This window comes from Heterodontus francisci, chromosome 31, assembly GCF_036365525.1.
Source record: "Heterodontus francisci isolate sHetFra1 chromosome 31, sHetFra1.hap1, whole genome shotgun sequence".
NCBI lineage: Eukaryota > Metazoa > Chordata > Chondrichthyes > Heterodontiformes > Heterodontidae > Heterodontus > Heterodontus francisci.
Genome location: NC_090401.1, coordinates 61,006,005 through 61,025,055, shown reverse-complemented (window position 1 = coordinate 61,025,055; position 19,051 = coordinate 61,006,005). Strand labels below are relative to the sequence as shown.

The 19,051-nt window shown below is 44.4% G+C and overlaps 1 protein-coding gene across 1 annotated transcript in view; it reads right to left on the bottom strand.

Annotated features, from left to right (window-relative positions):
• Positions 1-5,001: 5,001 nt before the first annotated feature.
• Positions 5,002-19,051, bottom strand: part of LOC137347324 (interferon lambda receptor 1-like) — a 46,035-nt gene continuing 31,985 nt past the window's right edge. The window contains exons 6-7 of the mRNA XM_068011760.1: positions 11,827-11,957; positions 5,002-8,617 (exon numbers count right to left, since the gene is read on the bottom strand). Coding sequence (XP_067867861.1) covers positions 8,033-8,617; positions 11,827-11,957 — 716 coding nt within the window. The 3' untranslated portion in view covers positions 5,002-8,032. The remainder of the gene's footprint in view (positions 8,618-11,826; positions 11,958-19,051) is intronic.

Here is a 19,051-nt window from a genome sequence, read left to right as displayed (position 1 = left end):
ACCTATTAGGAAAGGCTGAATGTGCTGGGTCTATTTCCTCATGAAGAGAGAAGGCTGAGGGGTGACCTAATAGAGGTGTTTAAAATTATGAAAGGTTTAGATAGAGTAGACACAAGAGAATGTTTCCACTTGTAGGGAAAAGCAAAACTAGAGACCATCAATATAGGATAGTCACCATGAAATCAAATATGAAATTCAGATGAAACTTCTCACCCAGTCGTGAGAATGTGGAACTCATTACCACAGGGAGTAGTTGATGTGAATAGTATAGATGCATTAAAGGGGAAGCTAGATAAGTGCATGAGGGAGATGGGAATATAGGGAAGAGGGTTATACTGATGTTAGATGAAGAATGATGGGAGAAGGCTCGAGTTGGGCATAAATGCTAGCATTGACTGGTTGGGCTGAATAGCCTATGAGTGCTGTATATACTGTAATTCTATGGAATTCATCCATACTATTTTACTAAACATCTCCACTCCCCTTGCCCTTTCCTACCCATATTCACACCACCTTCTCAACCTTGGCATCTTTTGTGACTTCTCTATTGGTCTTGATCACTGTCAAAGCATCAATCCCTCATCACCCTATTCCAATCCCATCTCCAACCACTTCCGTGTATCCCTCATCACCCTATTCCAATCCCACTTCTTTTGCACCTAATCATGGGAAAAAATCTCAAGTCACTTTCAAATGCATTTTCTAACCTACAAGTGCCTAGCCTTTGGCCCTCTGTTAGTCACAATAATTCTGCAGCTACCAATTTATTCCCTAATTCTGATCACCTCCCTCCTCTTCTTTAAGACCCTTCTTAAAACTCATCAACAAAACTTCTGGTCACCCCTCCTATGGACTGGCATCCACTTTAAAAAAAAAATTTGAACTCAAACGTTTTGGGACATCTTTCCATGTTGAATGTACAATATGAATACAAGTTGTTGTTGGCTGGATGTACTACTTGTCCCCAAAAAAACCTTCCATTGTTGTATTTTTGTGCCATCCTATCTTTTTTTCTTTTGGGCCTCCTTATCTCGAGAGACAATGGATACGCGCCTGGAGGTGGTCAGTGGTTTGTGAAGCAGCGCCTGGAGTGGCTATAAAGGCCAATTCTGGAGTGACAGGCTCTTCCACAGGTGCTGCAGAGAAATTTGTTTGTTGGGGCTGTTGCACAGTTGGCTCTCCCCTTGCGCCTCTGTCTTTTTTCCTGCCAACTAAGTCTCTTCGACTCGCCACAATTTAGCCCTGTCTTTATGGCTGCCCGCCAGCTCTGGCGAATGCTGGCAACTGACTCCCACGACTTGTGATCAATGTCACACGATTTCATGTCGCGTTTGCAGACGTCTTTATAACGGAGACATGGACGGCCGGTGGGTCTGATACCAGTGGCGAGCTCGCTGTACAATGTGTCTTTGGGGATCCTGCCATCTTCCATGCGGCTCACATGGCCAAGCCATCTCAAGCGCCGCTGACTCAGTAGTGTGTATAAGCTGGGGATGTTGGCCGCTTCAAGGACTTCTGTGTTGGAGATATAGTCCTGCCACCTGATGCCAAGTATTCTCCGAAGGCAGCGAAGATGGAATGAATTGAGACGTCGCTCTTGGCTGGCATACGTTGTCCAGGCCTCGCTGCCGTAGAGCAAGGTACTGAGGACACAGGCCTGATACACTCGGACTTTTGTGTTCCGTGTCAGTGCGCCATTTTCCCACACCCTCTTGGCCAGTCTGAACATAGCAGTGGAAGCCTTACCCATGCGCTTGTTGATTTCTGCATCTAGAGACAGGTTACTGGTGATAGTTGAGCCTAGGTAGGTGAACTCTTGAACCACTTCCAGAGCGTGGTCGCCAATATTGATGGATGGAGCATTTCTGACATCCTGCCCCATGATGTTCGTTTTCTTGAGGCTGATGGTTAGGCCAAATTCATTGCAGGCAGACGCAAACCTGTCGATGAGACTCTGCAGGCATTCTTCAGTGTGAGATGTTAAAGCAGCATCGTCAGCAAAGAGGAGTTCTCTGATGAGGACTTTCCGTACTTTGGACTTCGCTCTTAGACGGGCAAGGTTGAACAACCTGCCCCCTGATCTTGTGTGGAGGAAAATTCCTTCTTCAGAGGATTTGAACGCATGTGAAAGCAGCAGGGAGAAGAAAATCCCAAAAAGTGTGGGTGTGAGAACACAGCCCTGTTTCACACCACTCAGGATAGGAAAGGGCTCTGATGAGGAGCCACCATGTTGAATTGTGCCTTTCATATTGTCATGGAATGAGGTGATGATACTTAGTAGCTTTGGTGGACATCCGATCTTTTCTAGTAGTCTGAAGAGACCACGTCTGCTGACGAGGTCAAAGGCTTTGGTGAGATCAATGAAAGCAATGTAGAGGGGCATCTGTTGTTCACGGCATTTCTCCTGTATCTGACGAAGGGAGAACAGCATGTCAATAGTCGATCTCTCTGCACGAAAGCCACACTGTGCCTCAGGGTAGACGCGCTCGGCCAGCTTCTGGAGCCTGTTCAGAGCGACTCGAGCAAAGACTTTCCCCACTATGCTGAGCAGGGAGATTCCACGGTAGTTGTTGCAGTCACCGCGGTCACCTTTGTTTTTATAGAGGGTGATGATGTTGGCATCGCGCATGTCCTGGGGTACTGCTCCCTCGTCCCAGCACAGGCATAGCAGTTCATGTAGTGCTGAGAGTATAGCAGGCTTGGCACTCTTGATTATTTCAGGGGTAATGCTGTCCTTCCCAGGGGCTTTTCCGCTGGCTAGGGAATCAATGGCATCACTGAGTTCCGATTTGGTTGGCTGTATGTCCAGCTCATCCATGACTGGTAGAGGCTGGGCTGCATTGAGGGCAGTCTCAGTGACAGCATTCTCCCTGGAGTACAGTTCTAGGTAGTGCTCAACCCAGCGGTCCATCTGTTTGCGTTGGTCAGTGATTATGTCCCCCGATTTAGATTTGAGGGGGGTGATCTTCTTGATGGTTGGCCCAAGAGCTCTCTTCATGCCATCATACATTCCTCTGATGTTTCCGGTGTCTGAGGCCAGCTGAATATGACTGCATAGGTGTTGCCAGTAGTCGTTTGCGCAACGCCTAGCTGTTCTTTGTGCAGTACTTCTGGCTGCTTTAAGTGCTGCGGATGTTAAATCGCTGGGGGCTTTCTTGTAGTTCAAAAGTGCAATGCGCTTAGCGGCTATGACAGGTTCCAGCTCTTCATTATGAGATTGAAACCAGTCTGCATTTCTCTTCGCACTTTTGCCGTAGGTGGTCAAAGCTGACTCATAGATGGCGTCTCTGATGTGGGCCCACTTGGTCTCAGCATCCCCTGTGGGAGTGTTTTGAAGGGCTGTTACAAGTGAATTTAGAAATTTTTGTAACAGCTGTGGGTGAGAAATTCTGCTCGTGTTGATGCGCGGGTGGCCCTTCTGCTTGGAATGATGCAACTTCTTTGGTCTGAGTCTAACCTTGCTGCACACCAGGGAGTGGTCGGTGTCGCAGTCCGCACTGTGGAAGCTGCGTGTGATTTGAACACTGTTTAAGGCGGCTCGCCTTGTGACAATGAGGTCTAGCTGGTGCCAACGACGTGATCTTGGGTGCCTCCATGAAACCTGGTGACAGGGTTTAGTGTGAAAGAACGAGTTGGTGATGCAGAGGTTATGATAGGTACACAACTCAAGCAGTCTCTGCCCGTTCTCATTCATCCTTCCAACGCCATAGCGCCCAAGGCAGGAGGGCCATGAGTCATGGTCGGCCCCAACCCTGGCATTAAAGTCCCCCAGCAGGAATAGGTGTTCGGTGTTGGGGATGCTGCTAATGATGTTATGGAGTTGTTCATAGAACTGGTCTTTAGCTTCAGGTGCGGAACAGAGTGTTGGAGCATAGATGCTGAGTAGGTGTACTGGACCAGAGGTGGTGAGCAGTCGGATGGACAGTATGCGTTCCGAGCCATTTGAGGGAGGCTCTATCATGCTGAGCAAGGAGTTTCTGATGGCGAAGCCCACTCCATGCTGTCTTGGTTCTTCAGGATCCCTGCCCTGCCAGAAGAAGGTGTAGTCTTGCTCTGCTAGAGAGCCACTCGCGGGGAGGCGAGTCTCCTGAAGTGCTGCAATGTCCACATTGAGTCTACTGAGCTCGTTGTTAATGATGGCGGTCTTCCGAGAATCGTTGATTTGTGTAAGGTCTTCCGACAGGCCAGGACACATAGTTCTGACGTTCCAGCTTGCAAAGCGAAGGGCTGGTACCTTCTTTCCTTTTTTCATGTTGTTTGGTGCGGTGTATCAGTCCACCTTTCGGGCAATGATCCTGAGCTCCAAGCACCCATTGAAGCAGGCAGACTGTGGCGGGACAGAACCTTATTGACCGGGGGCTGCCCGGTTTGAGGCGGGCGGTAGCTGTCCAGTGAGGTGCAATGACCTCTCCCACCGACAAAGGCAACCCGTGGCGCCCAGTTTCTACGCCAATTTATCTGGACTTATAACCCGTAACTGCTGCCTTCCGTGTTGTTTCAGTCGCTGTGAGGCAACTATGGAGTGACCTCTCCATGGCGCATGCCTGGGCAAATTTATGGAGGTTGAGAGTTGCCCAGTCGTCAAAACCCCCCTCTCGACCTTTCTGGTGGGGTCCAAAGGAGTGCCATCCTATGTTCACACTTAAAATGGAAACTGCCCTGTGCTGTAGTGTCTCAGTTTGATTCCCAGTTCCTCATTATGCTCCTGCAGAGTAACCCCTGTCATTTTAAAATGGGAGATTGAATTATGTCTGTGCATACCGGTCCAATTATCCCCTGCCCTTTAACCCCACTTCACTTGAAGATTAAACCTTTGTCCTAATTCCCCATATATAACATGGTAAACTAAAATTACTGGAGCAGTGGCACAGAGAGTGTTTCTAAGAATGCATGGTCAAGCTTTTGTTGAGATCTAGAGCACACTGACTTGCAACTTTTTTTTAATAAAACAAAACTCAAACTTTTGAATAATTACAAGATAAAGTAAAAGTAAACTTCTGCAGTTGTATATTTTTGACATTGAAAACATAACAGCAGCACGAAAGGAAGATAGAATCACTAGAAGAAATCTGTGGCTCCAATTTGGTCAGAATATCTTCTTCATTGGCCTCCTTGTCTCAACAGACAATGGGTAAGCGCCTGGAGGTGGTCAGTGGTTTGTGAAGCAGCGCCTGGGAGTGGCTATAAAAACCAATTCTAGAGTGACAGACTCTTCCACAGGCGCTGCAGATAAAATTGGTTGTTAGGGCTGTTACACAGTTGGCTCTCTCCTTGCGCTTCTGTCTTTTTTCCTGCCAACTGCTAAGTCTCTTCGACTCGCCACTCTTTAGCCCCGCGTTTATGGCTGTCTGCCAGTTCTGGCGATCACTGGCAACTGACACCCACGACTTGTGGTCAATGTCGCAGGACTTCATGTCACGTTTGCACCCAAGGCTACTCACCATGGCTGGCGACAGTAGAAACTCAAGGGTGAAAATCAATACACTGAGTATTATGCCAGCAACAGAGAAAGTGACCGAGTGTGGGTCCACCCAAAGCATACTATCAAATGTTCAAATTAAATTCAAAATCAAATTCGTATGAAGAGAGATTGGGTTGATTAGGCTTGTATTCGCTAGAGTTTAGATGAATGAGGAGATCTCATAGAATTTTGTAGGTTTCTAACAGGACTGGGCAGACTAGATGCAGGAAGGATGCTCCCGCTGGCAGGAGAGTTCAGGACCAGGGGTCACAGTCTAAGGATAAGGGGTAAGCCATTTAAGACCGAGCTGGGGAGAGATTTCTTCACCCAGAGAGTGGTGAACTTGTGGAATTCTCTACCACGGAAAGCCTTTGAGGCCAAATCATTAAATATATTCAAGAGTTAGATATAGTTCTTAGGGCTAAAAGGATATGGGAAGAAAGTGGGAACAGGGTAGAGTTTGGATGATCAGTCATGATCGTATTGAATGGCGAAGCAGGCTCGAAGGGCCAAATGGCCTACTCCTGCTCCTATTTTTCTATGTTTCTAAATCCATTTGAAAGCATGAGCCAGAAAGAATGGAAAAGCATTATTTTCCCCTTCTGCACCTTTTGGTTGGATACTCATTCTATGAAAAGTATGTCTTCATTCAAATAATGATTAGTGTAACCTCATCTACAATCTTAAAATTACAATATGTAAGCATTTTTAGAAAACACCTTCTAACCTACACCTCCTTTGTACATTAGGTTGCCTGTGTGCCAATATCACTCTAAGCCAGCAATAGGAGATTCATAAGAATAATTCAATGCAAGCTGATAACATTGGGACTTTTTTTTTTTAAAACCATGTTCTAAATAAGCAAATGACGATTGTTCAGTCTCCTTATTGATCAGAATAGAATTTGCCACCTGCAGAAACTACTTCCTATTATGATATAGCAGATGAGTACATTAACGCCCTTATTACTAGACAAGTAGCTCCGTCAATTTTCAATGATAATCTTTTCAGGTTCCAGCTTTGCTCGCAGATTGGACATCAAGCTGGGTGATCTGTAGCGTAAACTAACTGAATTATGCATTTCTTTTGTTAACAGACTTTAATAGCTACCTCATGGTGATCCAATTGAAATGTGAGTATTCCACTGCAATAGAAGTGCTGGATTTGGCCAACAGGAGTGACTTCAGACAAAGTACTGGATTGTAGAAGTAATTTCCTTCCACACATTTGCAACTTGCACTTAATTGTATTCTAATCCTATCTGTGGTGATATCGAATTTGCTTACCAACACTTGCAGAGAATAGAAATTGTTTCGAACGTTGCTGCCCTTCCAAATAGAAGCATTGATCTTTCATTTGAATTGCATTTGTTCAAAATAGTTATTTTTGCATGGAGTGTTGTGCTCCACCCTTGAAGCAGCATTTATCATCTTCCAGACACAACTACATTTGCATTTGCTTTGTGGAGTACCATAAATTATGCATTATATTGCATTTTGATTGTGTAATCAGGAGCAAAGGACGTAAGCTGAACAAGGTTTATGGAATTTCACAAGTAATTGCAAACAGTCACACCCTGGTAGTTTTAATTAAGTCTATAATCATACTCCATAATCCAATATTTTGAAGTCATTTAAATCCGTAACAAAGTTTTGCACTATCCCAATCTGTCTGTTTCTTTTGAACATTCACAAATTCATTAGGGATCCAACAAATTTGAGCTTTTCATTTGATAACGTTCGTGAATTTTCCATCACTGCTCATCTGCTATTTTTGCTTTTCATTTCGATTAAAGTATTATGCTTACAATACATTGAATAGTAGTTTCTGTGTTGCTACTCCAGCTGCCCATTAAATTATGCATTCTCCTTCCTCCATTGCCAACTCTTCGTTCTGCCCCAAAGTCATCACACCAAGTCGTGTCTCACATGATCAATGTTATTCAAGTTAAGGAAATGTGGCAACACAATCCATCCTTCGTCTGCACCTTGTCCCATTTCAAGCAGCTCCTTATGCTCACTGTTCTACCTGATCCTTTAACAATCTTGGTATAAAACTTGTAAAATATTATCTAAATGCATAGAAAAGTAAATTAATAGCAACATCCCAGATAACAGTGCAAAACTGACCAAATTAAAACTTTAGGGTAATCTACATCTGTTAAGAATGCCTTCTCATCAATGGCCACCAGTTTTTACATCATTTGAGCTCTTTAATATACAAAAATAAGTAAAAAAAAGTGTAGAAAAATGGATATATTACATGGGCAAGTATCTTTCGCACCTCTGAAACGGTTATAAAACACTGAAAATTTCTTAAGATTCCCACGTCAACAGCCTTGTAAACATTCTTGAAATCGCTTCAATTTTCTGTTAAAAAATATTCGTATTTGTTTAGGAAAAAAAGTATTGGAATATGTAAATTGTTCATGGGTAACCTATTGATCAGAAACTTAAATTGCATTAAAAAAAACTAACATTTGTTTCTTCCTTAGTTTCCCTTTTCCTGTTCTCCAGGCAGCAGGGTGGGCAGACAGTAACACGTTGCAAATCACAACCAAGATGTGGTGCATTAATCGGCTAAGAGATCAACATCGTCATCATCATCACCGTTCCAACACAGTATCTTAACTGACTTCAAAGGGATATCACCGCCACTGCTTTGTTCATCATGATCCAGCACAGCAGAATTAATACTATCACTGAAGTTTTTGTTGGTAAGCACATCAGAAATAAAACTGATTGGGTTAGAAATATATGATTTAGGTTGCAATCTGTTGTAATCAGTATAATCAGCAGCCTGGCTTTGTAGGTCAATGGCACCAATACTAGAAACCAAAGAGCAATTTGCTTTTTGATGTGCTTCTGCAATAAATGCCTGGTGCTGAATATCAAGTGTTTCGTCTTTGTCACAGATCACTCCATCAGGAATCCACCGACTGTCCGTGTAACCACAGCATTCATCCTCATCACTCTCATCTGTACTGTCAGCATCATCCAAAAAAATAGTTTCTTTCAGAAGATTTCTTTTGAGGGCAATTTGTTGTTCATATACTTCTGCCTCACTTTTGTCACACCAGGTAATGATGGATAACTTACATACATCTGGTTGAATGTCTGCCATGTTGTGTGTAAAAATCATGCTCTCTGTGAAATCCTAATAAAACAAAACAAGAATAGTGATGATGGAAAGGATGCTTCATATTTATAAAACAATAGATACTTTCAGGAAATGTAGTACTTAAAGAGTTACTACGATATAATAATTTTATCTCATGTCTACAATGCATATTATAAGTAAATACTAGTTAAGAAGTGGAGTCTGAGGATTAATGAATGGATTAAAGAAAAAATAAGCACAAATAAGCATTAGAGGCACTTAGGTGCAAAACACCATTTATAATTGGCATGTATTAAAACATTGGAGAAGCTAAATCAGAGACTCCCACCTGACCAAAGAGGAATCTGTATATTCTATATACATCAGCTGAGACATGACTTATCAGGTTCTGGCAATGACAGGCAAAAATAATCTAAAATACCACAGAAAAGAGTCTTAGTACAAAGAAAGAAAACAGCATAAGACATGAAAATAAAAACTGAAGAGAAACTGGACAAAGCTCACATTAAGGAATATAAGCAATGAAGGAAAAGATGTATGAAAAGGTGTTAAATTTTTAAAAAAAGAGTAGGATAAAGAAGTAGAAAAAGTGAAAATATAAAAGATTAAAAGGGAAAAGAAAAATGTGGCAAAATATCTCAGGGGAGAGCAATTCCTTTAGCCATGGAACTATAGTCCAAACATTCGCTTGTAGGCACCAATATTCTATCAAGTTTCTGAAAAGTTGAAGCAAGTCCCAAACTTTTAAAATATTTAAGAGTAAAAATTGAGTAACAGTTCCACAGGTGTATAATACTTAGTTGGAGTTCCAAAATTCAAATATATCTTGATACAGTTAAATTCGCCAATTTATAACCAATTGGTCTAGATACTTTTGGTGGGAGTTCTGTATATGGCAAAACATTCAAGGCAAATCTGTGCAATTGGTATTTCAGGTGTAAGTTAAGTTTCTGATTAAATACAGCACCCCTGAATCAGGACAGGGGCAATACAAAGTGCAGCTGTATACTTTGTTCTAAACTGAAACTCATCTGTGAAGTACTCAAATCTCCAAATTAAAAAAAAAAAGACCCTGGGCTGAATTTTATCAGCTTGCCAAGTTCCGTGGCAGCGTACTGTGAACTCAGCAGCCTTCCAACATGGAAGTGCTGTTGCAGAGCCCACGCGATATTTCATGCGGGGTGTCATTTAAATGGAGGGGTTGGAGCAACCGCCCCCGATGACAAAGAGGGGGGCGGCTGCCATGTCCCTGGCAACAGCATCCAGCGTCATTTTTAAAGGGCTTCAAGCCCTTAGATGAAATTGTAATATTTAAAGGTGAATCTTTGCACATGTTAATATGTTATTGAAACCTGGAGGCCTTTTCAACATCCACCACCTCCCCACCCCCCAGCCGCACCAATATCTGTTTTAGGGCCACCGACCCTGAATAAACTCTATTGCCAATGCAAACTCCACCCCACCCCCCTCCCCGCAATACCTCGTGACATTTGCCCTTCAATCCCTTCCCACCATCCCCACAGCTAATGGAAAGTGTTTTCCCTGCTCCCCCACCCCTCCTGCCCTGATAATTTTATTCCTCCTCCCTGCCCATCAGCGTCTCGCCTCCGAAATCCAACAGAGTTCCAAAGGTGCACGGGTTGCAGCCAGTTGGCCATAAAATCAGCATGGGACAGCCAACGGCAGCAGGTAAGGTCATTTGCATTTTAATTTACCTAATTTCAATATTTTAATGAAGGCCCACCACTCAGCGGTAGGGGAGCGGCACAGAGGGGTCCCGCCTCCTCTAATATCTGGCGGGGCCTTCTTGGCATTGTGGATCATGGCGGGCCACTCCCGCTAGCATTTTACGACCCTCGACGTTGAGGGGCTGGTAAAACTCAGTCCCCTGTTTGCAATATTGATCACTATTCCATAGGAAGGATATTTGTATTCTTGAAAGATACAGTGCTGGACAACAAAAAAATCTGGGTCTCAGCAACCTAAGTTATGAAGAAAGGTTAAGGATGCTAGGGTGGCTGTTGTTAAACAGGATACTTTAAAGTGACTGAACAGAAGCCTGCAAAACTCTGAAAACAACTAACCCAGACAAATCATTCCCATTGATGAAGAGTTGAAAAAGTAGGGAATGTTATTTAAAATTAGAAAATAGACAACGGAGAAGAATTATTTCACAATGCCATCTTAGAGGACAATTTTCAACTGCCGATGGAGAGCATCATTGAAATTTGACAACCAAACTGATTCAATTTTTAGGAGGGCCTTTAAATGCATGCCCAGAAATGTTTCTTTTAAATTCATTCACAGGATGTGGGCATCACTGGAAAGGCCAGTGTTTATTGTCCATTCCTAATTGCACTTGAATACAACTGAAGGGCTTTCTAGGCCATTTCAGAGGGCAGTTAAGAGGTAATCACATTGCTGTGGGTTTGGAGTAACATATAGGCCAGACTGGGTAAGGATGGCAGATTTCCTTCCCTAAAGGACATTAGAGAAACGGATGAATTTTTATGACAATCTGATAGTTTCAAGATCACCATTAGTAATACCAGCTTTTTGTTTAAATTCTAGATTTTATTTACTTAGAAGAATATAAAATCCCAAGCTGCTGTGGTGGGATTTGGACTCATGTCTCCAGATCATTACTCTGAACATCTGGATTACCAGTCCAGTAACATAACTACTCTGCTATCATACCCAACCACGACAGGCAGGAGGCTTTTTAAATATGCAAATCGGGGGTCCTATGACCAATCACCATTTTCATGTACAAATGGGCAGAGTGGACACTGTGCACACTGGGTCCAAAAATGACCAGGGGAATTTTTGGGAGGGAATTTTTATGAGGCACAAAGGAGGAGGTGTGGATCCCATACAATCACTGCCCTACGTCAGACCTGAAAAGCTGGCTGATTTCTGGCTTTCCAAATCAGGCAATGTGCAGCAGAGGGCTCGTTCAGTCTCTGCAGCTTGCTGGTGAAATTCAAATGAGGCCCAAACCAGAAAATAATTTGGGTCTGCTGAAAGACGGCCATGGACATACTGCCCATTTCACACCCACTCGGGTGAACTGTCAAAAAAAAAGGGGACTGAGAATGTGCATTTGACACCAGCCAAAGAGAGATAACTTTTCTGGATCTAATGGTCTTTTCTATTTCTTAAATTCTCCATGTTTCTCATTAAAAATGATGCCTCTGTCTATAGTAATGACAACACCACAAAGTATTTGAATCAGTTATACAAACCAAGGCTGCAGGCATTTTCACTTTTGAAGGGACCCAGATTATTTTTCTCACAATAGTTACAGCTATTGAAATTAGAAATATTCCTCCCAGCGCTGATCCCAGTATAGCAAGATACTTTGCAGTTTCCAGTTCTAAAAGAAAAAATATTAAAATATTTGTTATTCTTAATGTAACAATATCAATGTTATTTATTAATGACAATAATCAGCTAGAAGTCATTTATGAAGGGTTAAAATTGTAATTGTTGCTAAAACAAATTGTTGACAATCCAAACACAAAACATAACCTCTTGTAATAAGGTGCTGCTTTTTGAAGCTGGTATAAAACATTGCTTTTTTCACAAAGAATATAGCCACAATGTTTTGGATTAATTTTTTTAACCCAATGCTTGATATCATTGTCTTTGATGAAGGGAACAATATTTTAAATTTGTGCAATCCAGTCACTCGTTACAATGTACTTGTCAACCTAGGATATGCTGACTACTCTCAAATTGGCACTAAATAGGAGGCTTTGATGTTCAAAAACATTGTTACGGACAGGGGAGAGATGATAAGAATGGCTCCCTCTTTTTTCCTCTCGACTGACTGAAGACAGCATGTTTTAACCCCCGAGTGCTTTAATTGTCAGGAACATACAAATGACAGGTTCTCTCATAAGTTTTAAAAGATAAATGTTTATTGCTTAACACCCTAATATATACACTAGTACACCCACTCTTACATTCATACAAATTCACACTGCTATGGCCAGATGAGGGGGGTGGGGGTTCAGGCTCCCCTCTTACTCTTCCTCTCATTTGACTGCAACAGAGTTTATTCCTTTTTTAAACAGTGCTTACCACCTCAGTGAATATTTTACCTTTCACCTTTACTATGATTATGAAAGAACCACTTGGACAAGTTTTCTTGAATTTAAATAAGAGTTAAGTTTAGAGTCAGAGAGATACAGCACTGAAACAGGCCCTTCAGCCCACCGAGTCTGTACCGACCATCAACCACCCACTTATACTAATCCTACATTAATCCCATATTCCCGACCACATCCCCACCTTCCCTCAATTCTCCTGCCACCTACCTACACTAGGGGCAATTTACAATGGCCAATTTACCTATCAACCTGCAAGTCTTTGGCTGTTGGAGGAAACCGGAGCACCCAGCGAAAACCCACGTGGTCACAGGGAGAACTTGCAAATTCTGCACAGGCAGTACCCAGAACCGAACCCGGGTCGCTGGAGCTGTGAGTCTGCAGTGCTAACCACTGCGCCACCCATTATACTTAACACTCTAACCTCGATTTAAAAATACTAAAAAGTATGCTACACATTCACATGAGAATCATACACACACACACACAAACAGATGACCGAGGGAAGAGAGATTCGGTTCAGAATAAATGGAATTTAAATACACAGTCTGTGAAGTGGTCTTTGGCTGAAGCTGTATTCTTGAAGTCCTCGCTGGTTGAAGTGCACTTTAGTTGGCTTGCTTTTCTCAGGGTTTTCCTGAAGGCAGAACTGCAGTTGGCTCTCTTCTCCTGGTCACTGGCTGTAGCAGTCTGTAGGCTTGAAGGGTCACCCAGTCAGAGATTGTTTTCAAATTAGATTTTTTCTGGGGAGAAAAGATGGAAAGGGAATCACGCAGCCTCCTCTGCTGCTGCACACTCAGTTACCGCTGTTTTTTCCAGAGATGGACAGATGGTCACATAGTTGCTTCAGGTTTTCTAGAAGCTTATGAAATTCAAGGTTCCACGTACCCCAGGATGTCAATTTACACTTGGAGGGGGGTTTTGCTCTTTCAAAGTCAATACGCGAGGATTGCGTTGACTGCCATGCTAATGAAGCTATTTTAGGTAATTCAATCACTTAGAGCAAGCCACTGTCCTGGCGGGGCGTCTTAAGATTTTTGTCTCCAGTTCAATCTCCTGCTATTTCTGATGCAAACTGCAGTGGCCATCTTGGCTGCTAGTTTTTCTTTTAAGTTAATTGCAAGATTTTTCTCCATTAAAAGTCCAATGTAAGTTTCCAACCGATTAAATTAATATTTCTCATTCGGCATATAGGGCTTTCTTGACAACACACTCTAGAAAAGATTATGATTATAAAAGTAGCACGTGTTTAGGTTTTATGATTTTACGAGTTCTCTGTGACACTTGCTTTTCCCCGGGGTGAAAATTTGAAACAATGCAGGTTTTGGAGGACGGATTCACTGCTGTTTTATGTTTGCAGTAGCAGACTTCTCCTGTTATACTCCAGTCAAAATTCAATGGCAAAGCCCTTGTATGGTTCCTCAGATGGATGACTTCAAGGCTAACTCCAGTCTCTGCCAAAAGCTGGTGGTGTTAGACAGGGTCCTTTATCTTCAATGACACACAAGATTTTCCCACCTGGCTGCCCAGAATATACCTTATTAAAGCCGTTCAGAAACCTAGGGCTGAATTTTACACTCTCCCCGATGAGCGGGATGGTGGCGTTAAATGGAGCAAGGCTCCAGGAGCCCTTCCCGATCCACTCCCACCTCCACCACTTTATGCAGGGCGGTGGCGGCAAAAAACAGCCCATCTGCCCCAGGCTAATCAAGCACCTTAAGTGGCCATTTAACAGATTTTACCCGTGGCTGGTCGGGTGGCCAAGGCCAGAGAAAAGCCGCCTGACAAAAGCAGGCAGTTCTTTAACGGCCAGTGGGGTTGGGAGGGGGGGGGGGGGGGGGTCTCGTGATCAGGCAAGCTAAAAGGAAAAGCCCAAGGCATTTTATAAGTATATTAAAGGCAAGAGGATAACCAGGCAAAGAATAGGGCCCATGAAGGACCAAAGTGGCAATCTGTGTGAGGAGCCGGAGGATGTAGGTGAGGTTTTAAATGATTACTTTTCATCTGTGTTCACTATAGAGAAGGAAGATGTAGGTGTAGCGATCAGGGAGGGGGATTGTGATATCCTTGAACAAATTAGCGTTGAAAGGGAAGAGGCATTAGTGGTTTTAGCATGTTTAAAAGTGCATAAATCCCCAGGCCCAGATGAGATGTATCCCAGGCTGTTATGCAAGGCAAGGGAGGAGATAGCAGGGGCTCTGATACAACTTTTCAAATCCTCTCTGGCCATGGGAGAGGTGCCAGAGGACTGCAGAACAGCGAATGTGGTACCATTATTCAAGAAGGGTAGTAGGGATAAACCAGGTAATTACAGGCCAGTGAGGCTAACATCAGTGGTAAGGAAACTAGTGGAAAAAATTGTGAGGGACAGGATTAATCTCCACTTGGAGAGGTAGGGATTAATCAAGGATAGTCAGCATGGCTTTGTCAGTGGGAGATCATGTCTAACAAATTTGATTGAATTTTTCGGAGTTGACTAGGTGTGCAGATGAGGGTAAAGTAGTTGATGTAGTCTACATGGACTTCAATAAGGCTTTTGATAAGGACCCTCAGGGGAGATTGGTCAAGAAGGTAAGAGCCCAAGAGATCCAGGGCAATTTGGCAAATTGGATCCAAAATTGGTTCAGTAGCAGGAGGCAGAGGATGATGGTTGAGGGTTGTTTTTGCGAATGGAGGACTGTGACCAGTGGTATACTACAGGGATCGGTGCTGTTTGCAATGTACATTGATGGTTCAGACATGAATATAGGAGGTATGATAAGCAAGTTCGCAGGTGACATGAAAATTGGTGGTGTCGTTAATCGTGAGGAGGATAGCATTAGATTACAGGACGATATAGATGGGCTGGTGAGATGGGCAGAGCAGTGGCAAATGGAATTGAATCCTGAGAAGTGTAAGGTGATGCATTTTGGGAGGACTAACAAGGCAAGGGAATATACAATGGATGGTAGGACCCTACGAAGTACAGAGGGTCAGAGGGACCTTGGTGTACTTGTCCATAGATGACTGAAAGCAGCAGCACAGGTAGGCAAGGTGGTTAGGAAGTCATAGAATACAAGAGCAGGGAGGTTATGATGGAGCTGTATAAAACGCTAGTTAGACCACAGCTGGAGTACTGTGTACAGTTCTGGTCGCCACACTATAGGAAGGATGTAATTGCACTGGAGAGGGTGCAGAGGATGTTGCCTGGGCCGGAGCATTTCAGCTGTGAAGAGAGACTGGATAGGCTACGGTTGTTTTCCTTACAAAGGAGAAGGTGGAGGGGGGAACCTGATTGAGGTAGACAAGGTTGAGGTATATATGAGGGGCATGGATAGAGTAGATAGGAAGAAACTTTTTCCCTTAGCGAGGTGTCAATAACCAAGGGGCATAGATTTAAGGTGCTTGATGACCAGCACGGACATGGTGGGCCAAAGGGCCTATTTCTGTGCTGTATAACTCTGACAATGCCACAACCACCCTCAACACGCCCCTCATCTCCCTTGCCTTGCCAGGGCCCGACCCATCACCCCCGACAAGGCAACCAAAACGTAACTTTGTTCCGGGCTCCCCAACATGTTCTTCGGTTAGCTGGGCTGCACTCCCAGCAGTCGCCACCGCTCGCTGATTGGCCGGCAGCTCTATTAGGAGCGACTTCCTACCTCAAGCAGGTTGAAGTCCCATCTAGCACCAATTATAGCCCTGGGACCCGCAAAATACGGGTCAGATCCCCAGGCGAGGCGGAAGCAGGTTCGCCACCGACTTTTCAGTCGGTGGCTGGCTCCCATCCACCAAGGATTAAATCCCAGCACTAGTTTGTCATGTCACCAGTGCTTCTCAAAAAGTCTCTGATGATCAAGCCATTGTCAGATAATGAAGTCCTGGTATTTCTCATCTATATCCATCTTGATAAAAATAGAAATAAAAACAAGAAATGCTGGAACCACTCAGCAGGTCTGGCAGCATCTGTGAAAAGAGAAGCAGAGTTAACATTTCGGGTCAGTGACCCTTCTTCGGAACTGACAAATATTAGAAAAGTCACAGGTTATAAGCAAGTGAGGTGGGGGTGGGGCAAGAGATAACAAAGGAGGTCTAGATTGGACCAGGCCACATAGCTGACCAAAAGGTCACGGAGCAAAGGCAAACAATATGATAATGGTGTGTTGAAAGACAAAGCATGAGTACAGATTAGGTGTTAATACACTGAATATTGAACAGCAGCAAGTGCAAACCTGAAAAAAAAACCTGAAAAAAACAGTGGGTAAGCAAACTGAACAAACTAAGATGAAATGAAATAAATGCAAAAAAAGATAGTAAAAAATGTAAAAAAGAATGTAAAAAAAAGGAAGAAAAAATGACGAAAAATGAAAGTAAAATGGGGGGTTGTCATGCTCTGAAATGATTGAACTCAATGTCCAGTCCGGCAGGCTGTAGTGTGCCTAATCGGTAGATGAGATGCTGTTCTTCGAGCTTGCGTTGATGTTCACTGGAACACTGCAGCAATCCCAGGACAGAGATGTGAGCATGAGAGCAGGGGGAGGTGGGGGGGGGGGAAAGTGTTGAAATGGCAAGCAACCGGAAGCTCAGGGTCCTGCTTGCGGACTGAGCGGAGATGTTCCGCAAAGCGGTCACCCAGTCTGCGCTTGGTCTCCCCAATGTAGAGGAGACCACACTGTGAGCAGCGAATACAGTATACTACATTGAAAGAAGTACAAGTAAATCGCTGCTTCACCTGAAAGGAGTGTTTGGGGCCTGGAATAGTGAGGAGAGAGGAGGTAAATGGGCAGGTATTACACCTCCTGCGATTGCAGGGGAAGGTGCCCTGGGACGGGGACGAGGTGGTGGGGGTAATGGAGGAGTGGACCAGGGTGTCGCAGAGGGAACGATCCCTTCGGAATGCTGACAGGGGAAGGGAGGGGAAGATGCGACTGGTAGTGGCATCACGCTGGAGGTGGCGAAAATGGCGGAGGATGATCCTTTGGATATGGAGGCTGGTGGGATGAAAAGTGAGGACAAGGGGAACCCTGTCACGGTTCTGGGAGGGAGGTGAAGGGGTGAGGGTAGAGGTGCGGGGAATGGGTCGCACACGGTTGAGGGCCCTGTCAACCACAGTGGGGGGAAATCCTCGGTTGAGGAAAAAGGAGGTCATATCAGAAGCACCGTCATGGAAGGTAGCATCATCAGAGCAGATGCGGCGGAGACGGAGAAACTGGGAGAATGGAATGGAGTCCTTACAGGAGGTAGGGTGTGAAGAAGTGTAGTCGAGGTAGCTGTGGGAGTCGGTGGGCTTATAATGGATATTGGTAGACAACCTATCCCCAGAGATGGAGACAGAGAAGTCGAGGAAGGGAAGGGAAGTGTCAGAGATGGACCATGTAAAGGTGAGAGAAGGGTGGAAATTGGAAGCAAAGTTGATAAAGTTTTCTAGTTCGGGGCGGGAGCAGGAAACGGCACCGATACAGTCATCAATGTACCGGAAAAAGAGTTGGGGGAGGGGGCCTGAGTAGGACTGGAACAAAGAATGCTCGACATATCCCACAAAAAGACAGGCATAACTAGGACCCATGCGGGTACCCATAGCGACACCTTTTACTTGAAGGAGGTGAGTGGAGTTGAAGGAGAAGTTGTTCAATGCGAGAAAAAGTTCAGCCAGGCGGAGGAGGGTGGTGGTGGATGGGGACTGGTTGGGCCTCTGTTCCAGGAAGAAGCGGAGAGCCCTCAAACCATCCTGGTGGGGGATGGAGGTGTAGAGCGATTGGACGTCCATAGTGAAGAGGAGGCAGTTGGGACCAGGAAACTGGAAATTGTCAAAATGACGTATTGTCAGAAGAGTCACGGATGTAGGTGGGAAGAGACTGGATCAGCGGAGAAAAGATAGATTCTAGATAGGAAGAAATAAGTTCAGTGGGGCAGGAGCAGGCTGACACAATGGGTCTGCCGGGACAGTCCCGTTTGTGGATTTTGGGAAGGAGGTAGAAGTGGGCTGTCGGGGTTGTGGGACTATGAGGTTGGAAGCCGTAGAGGGAAGATCTCCAGAGGAGATGAGGTCAGTGACAGTCCTTTGGACGGTGGCTTGATGTTCGGTGGTGGGGTCATGGTCCAGAGGGAGGTAGGAAGAGGTGTCTGTGAGTTGGCGTTGAGCTTCTGCAAGGTAGAGGTCGGTACGCCATACAACAACAGCACCACCCTTGTCTGCAGGTTTGATGACCATGTCGGGGTTAGACCTGAGAGAATGGAGTGCCTCAAGTTCAGAGGGGGACAGGTTAGAGTGAGTGAGGGGGGCAGAGAAATTGAGACGACCAATGTCTCGCCGACAGTTTTCAATGAAGAGATCAAGAGCGGGTAAGAGGCCAGGGTGAGGGGTCCAGGTAGAGGGAGA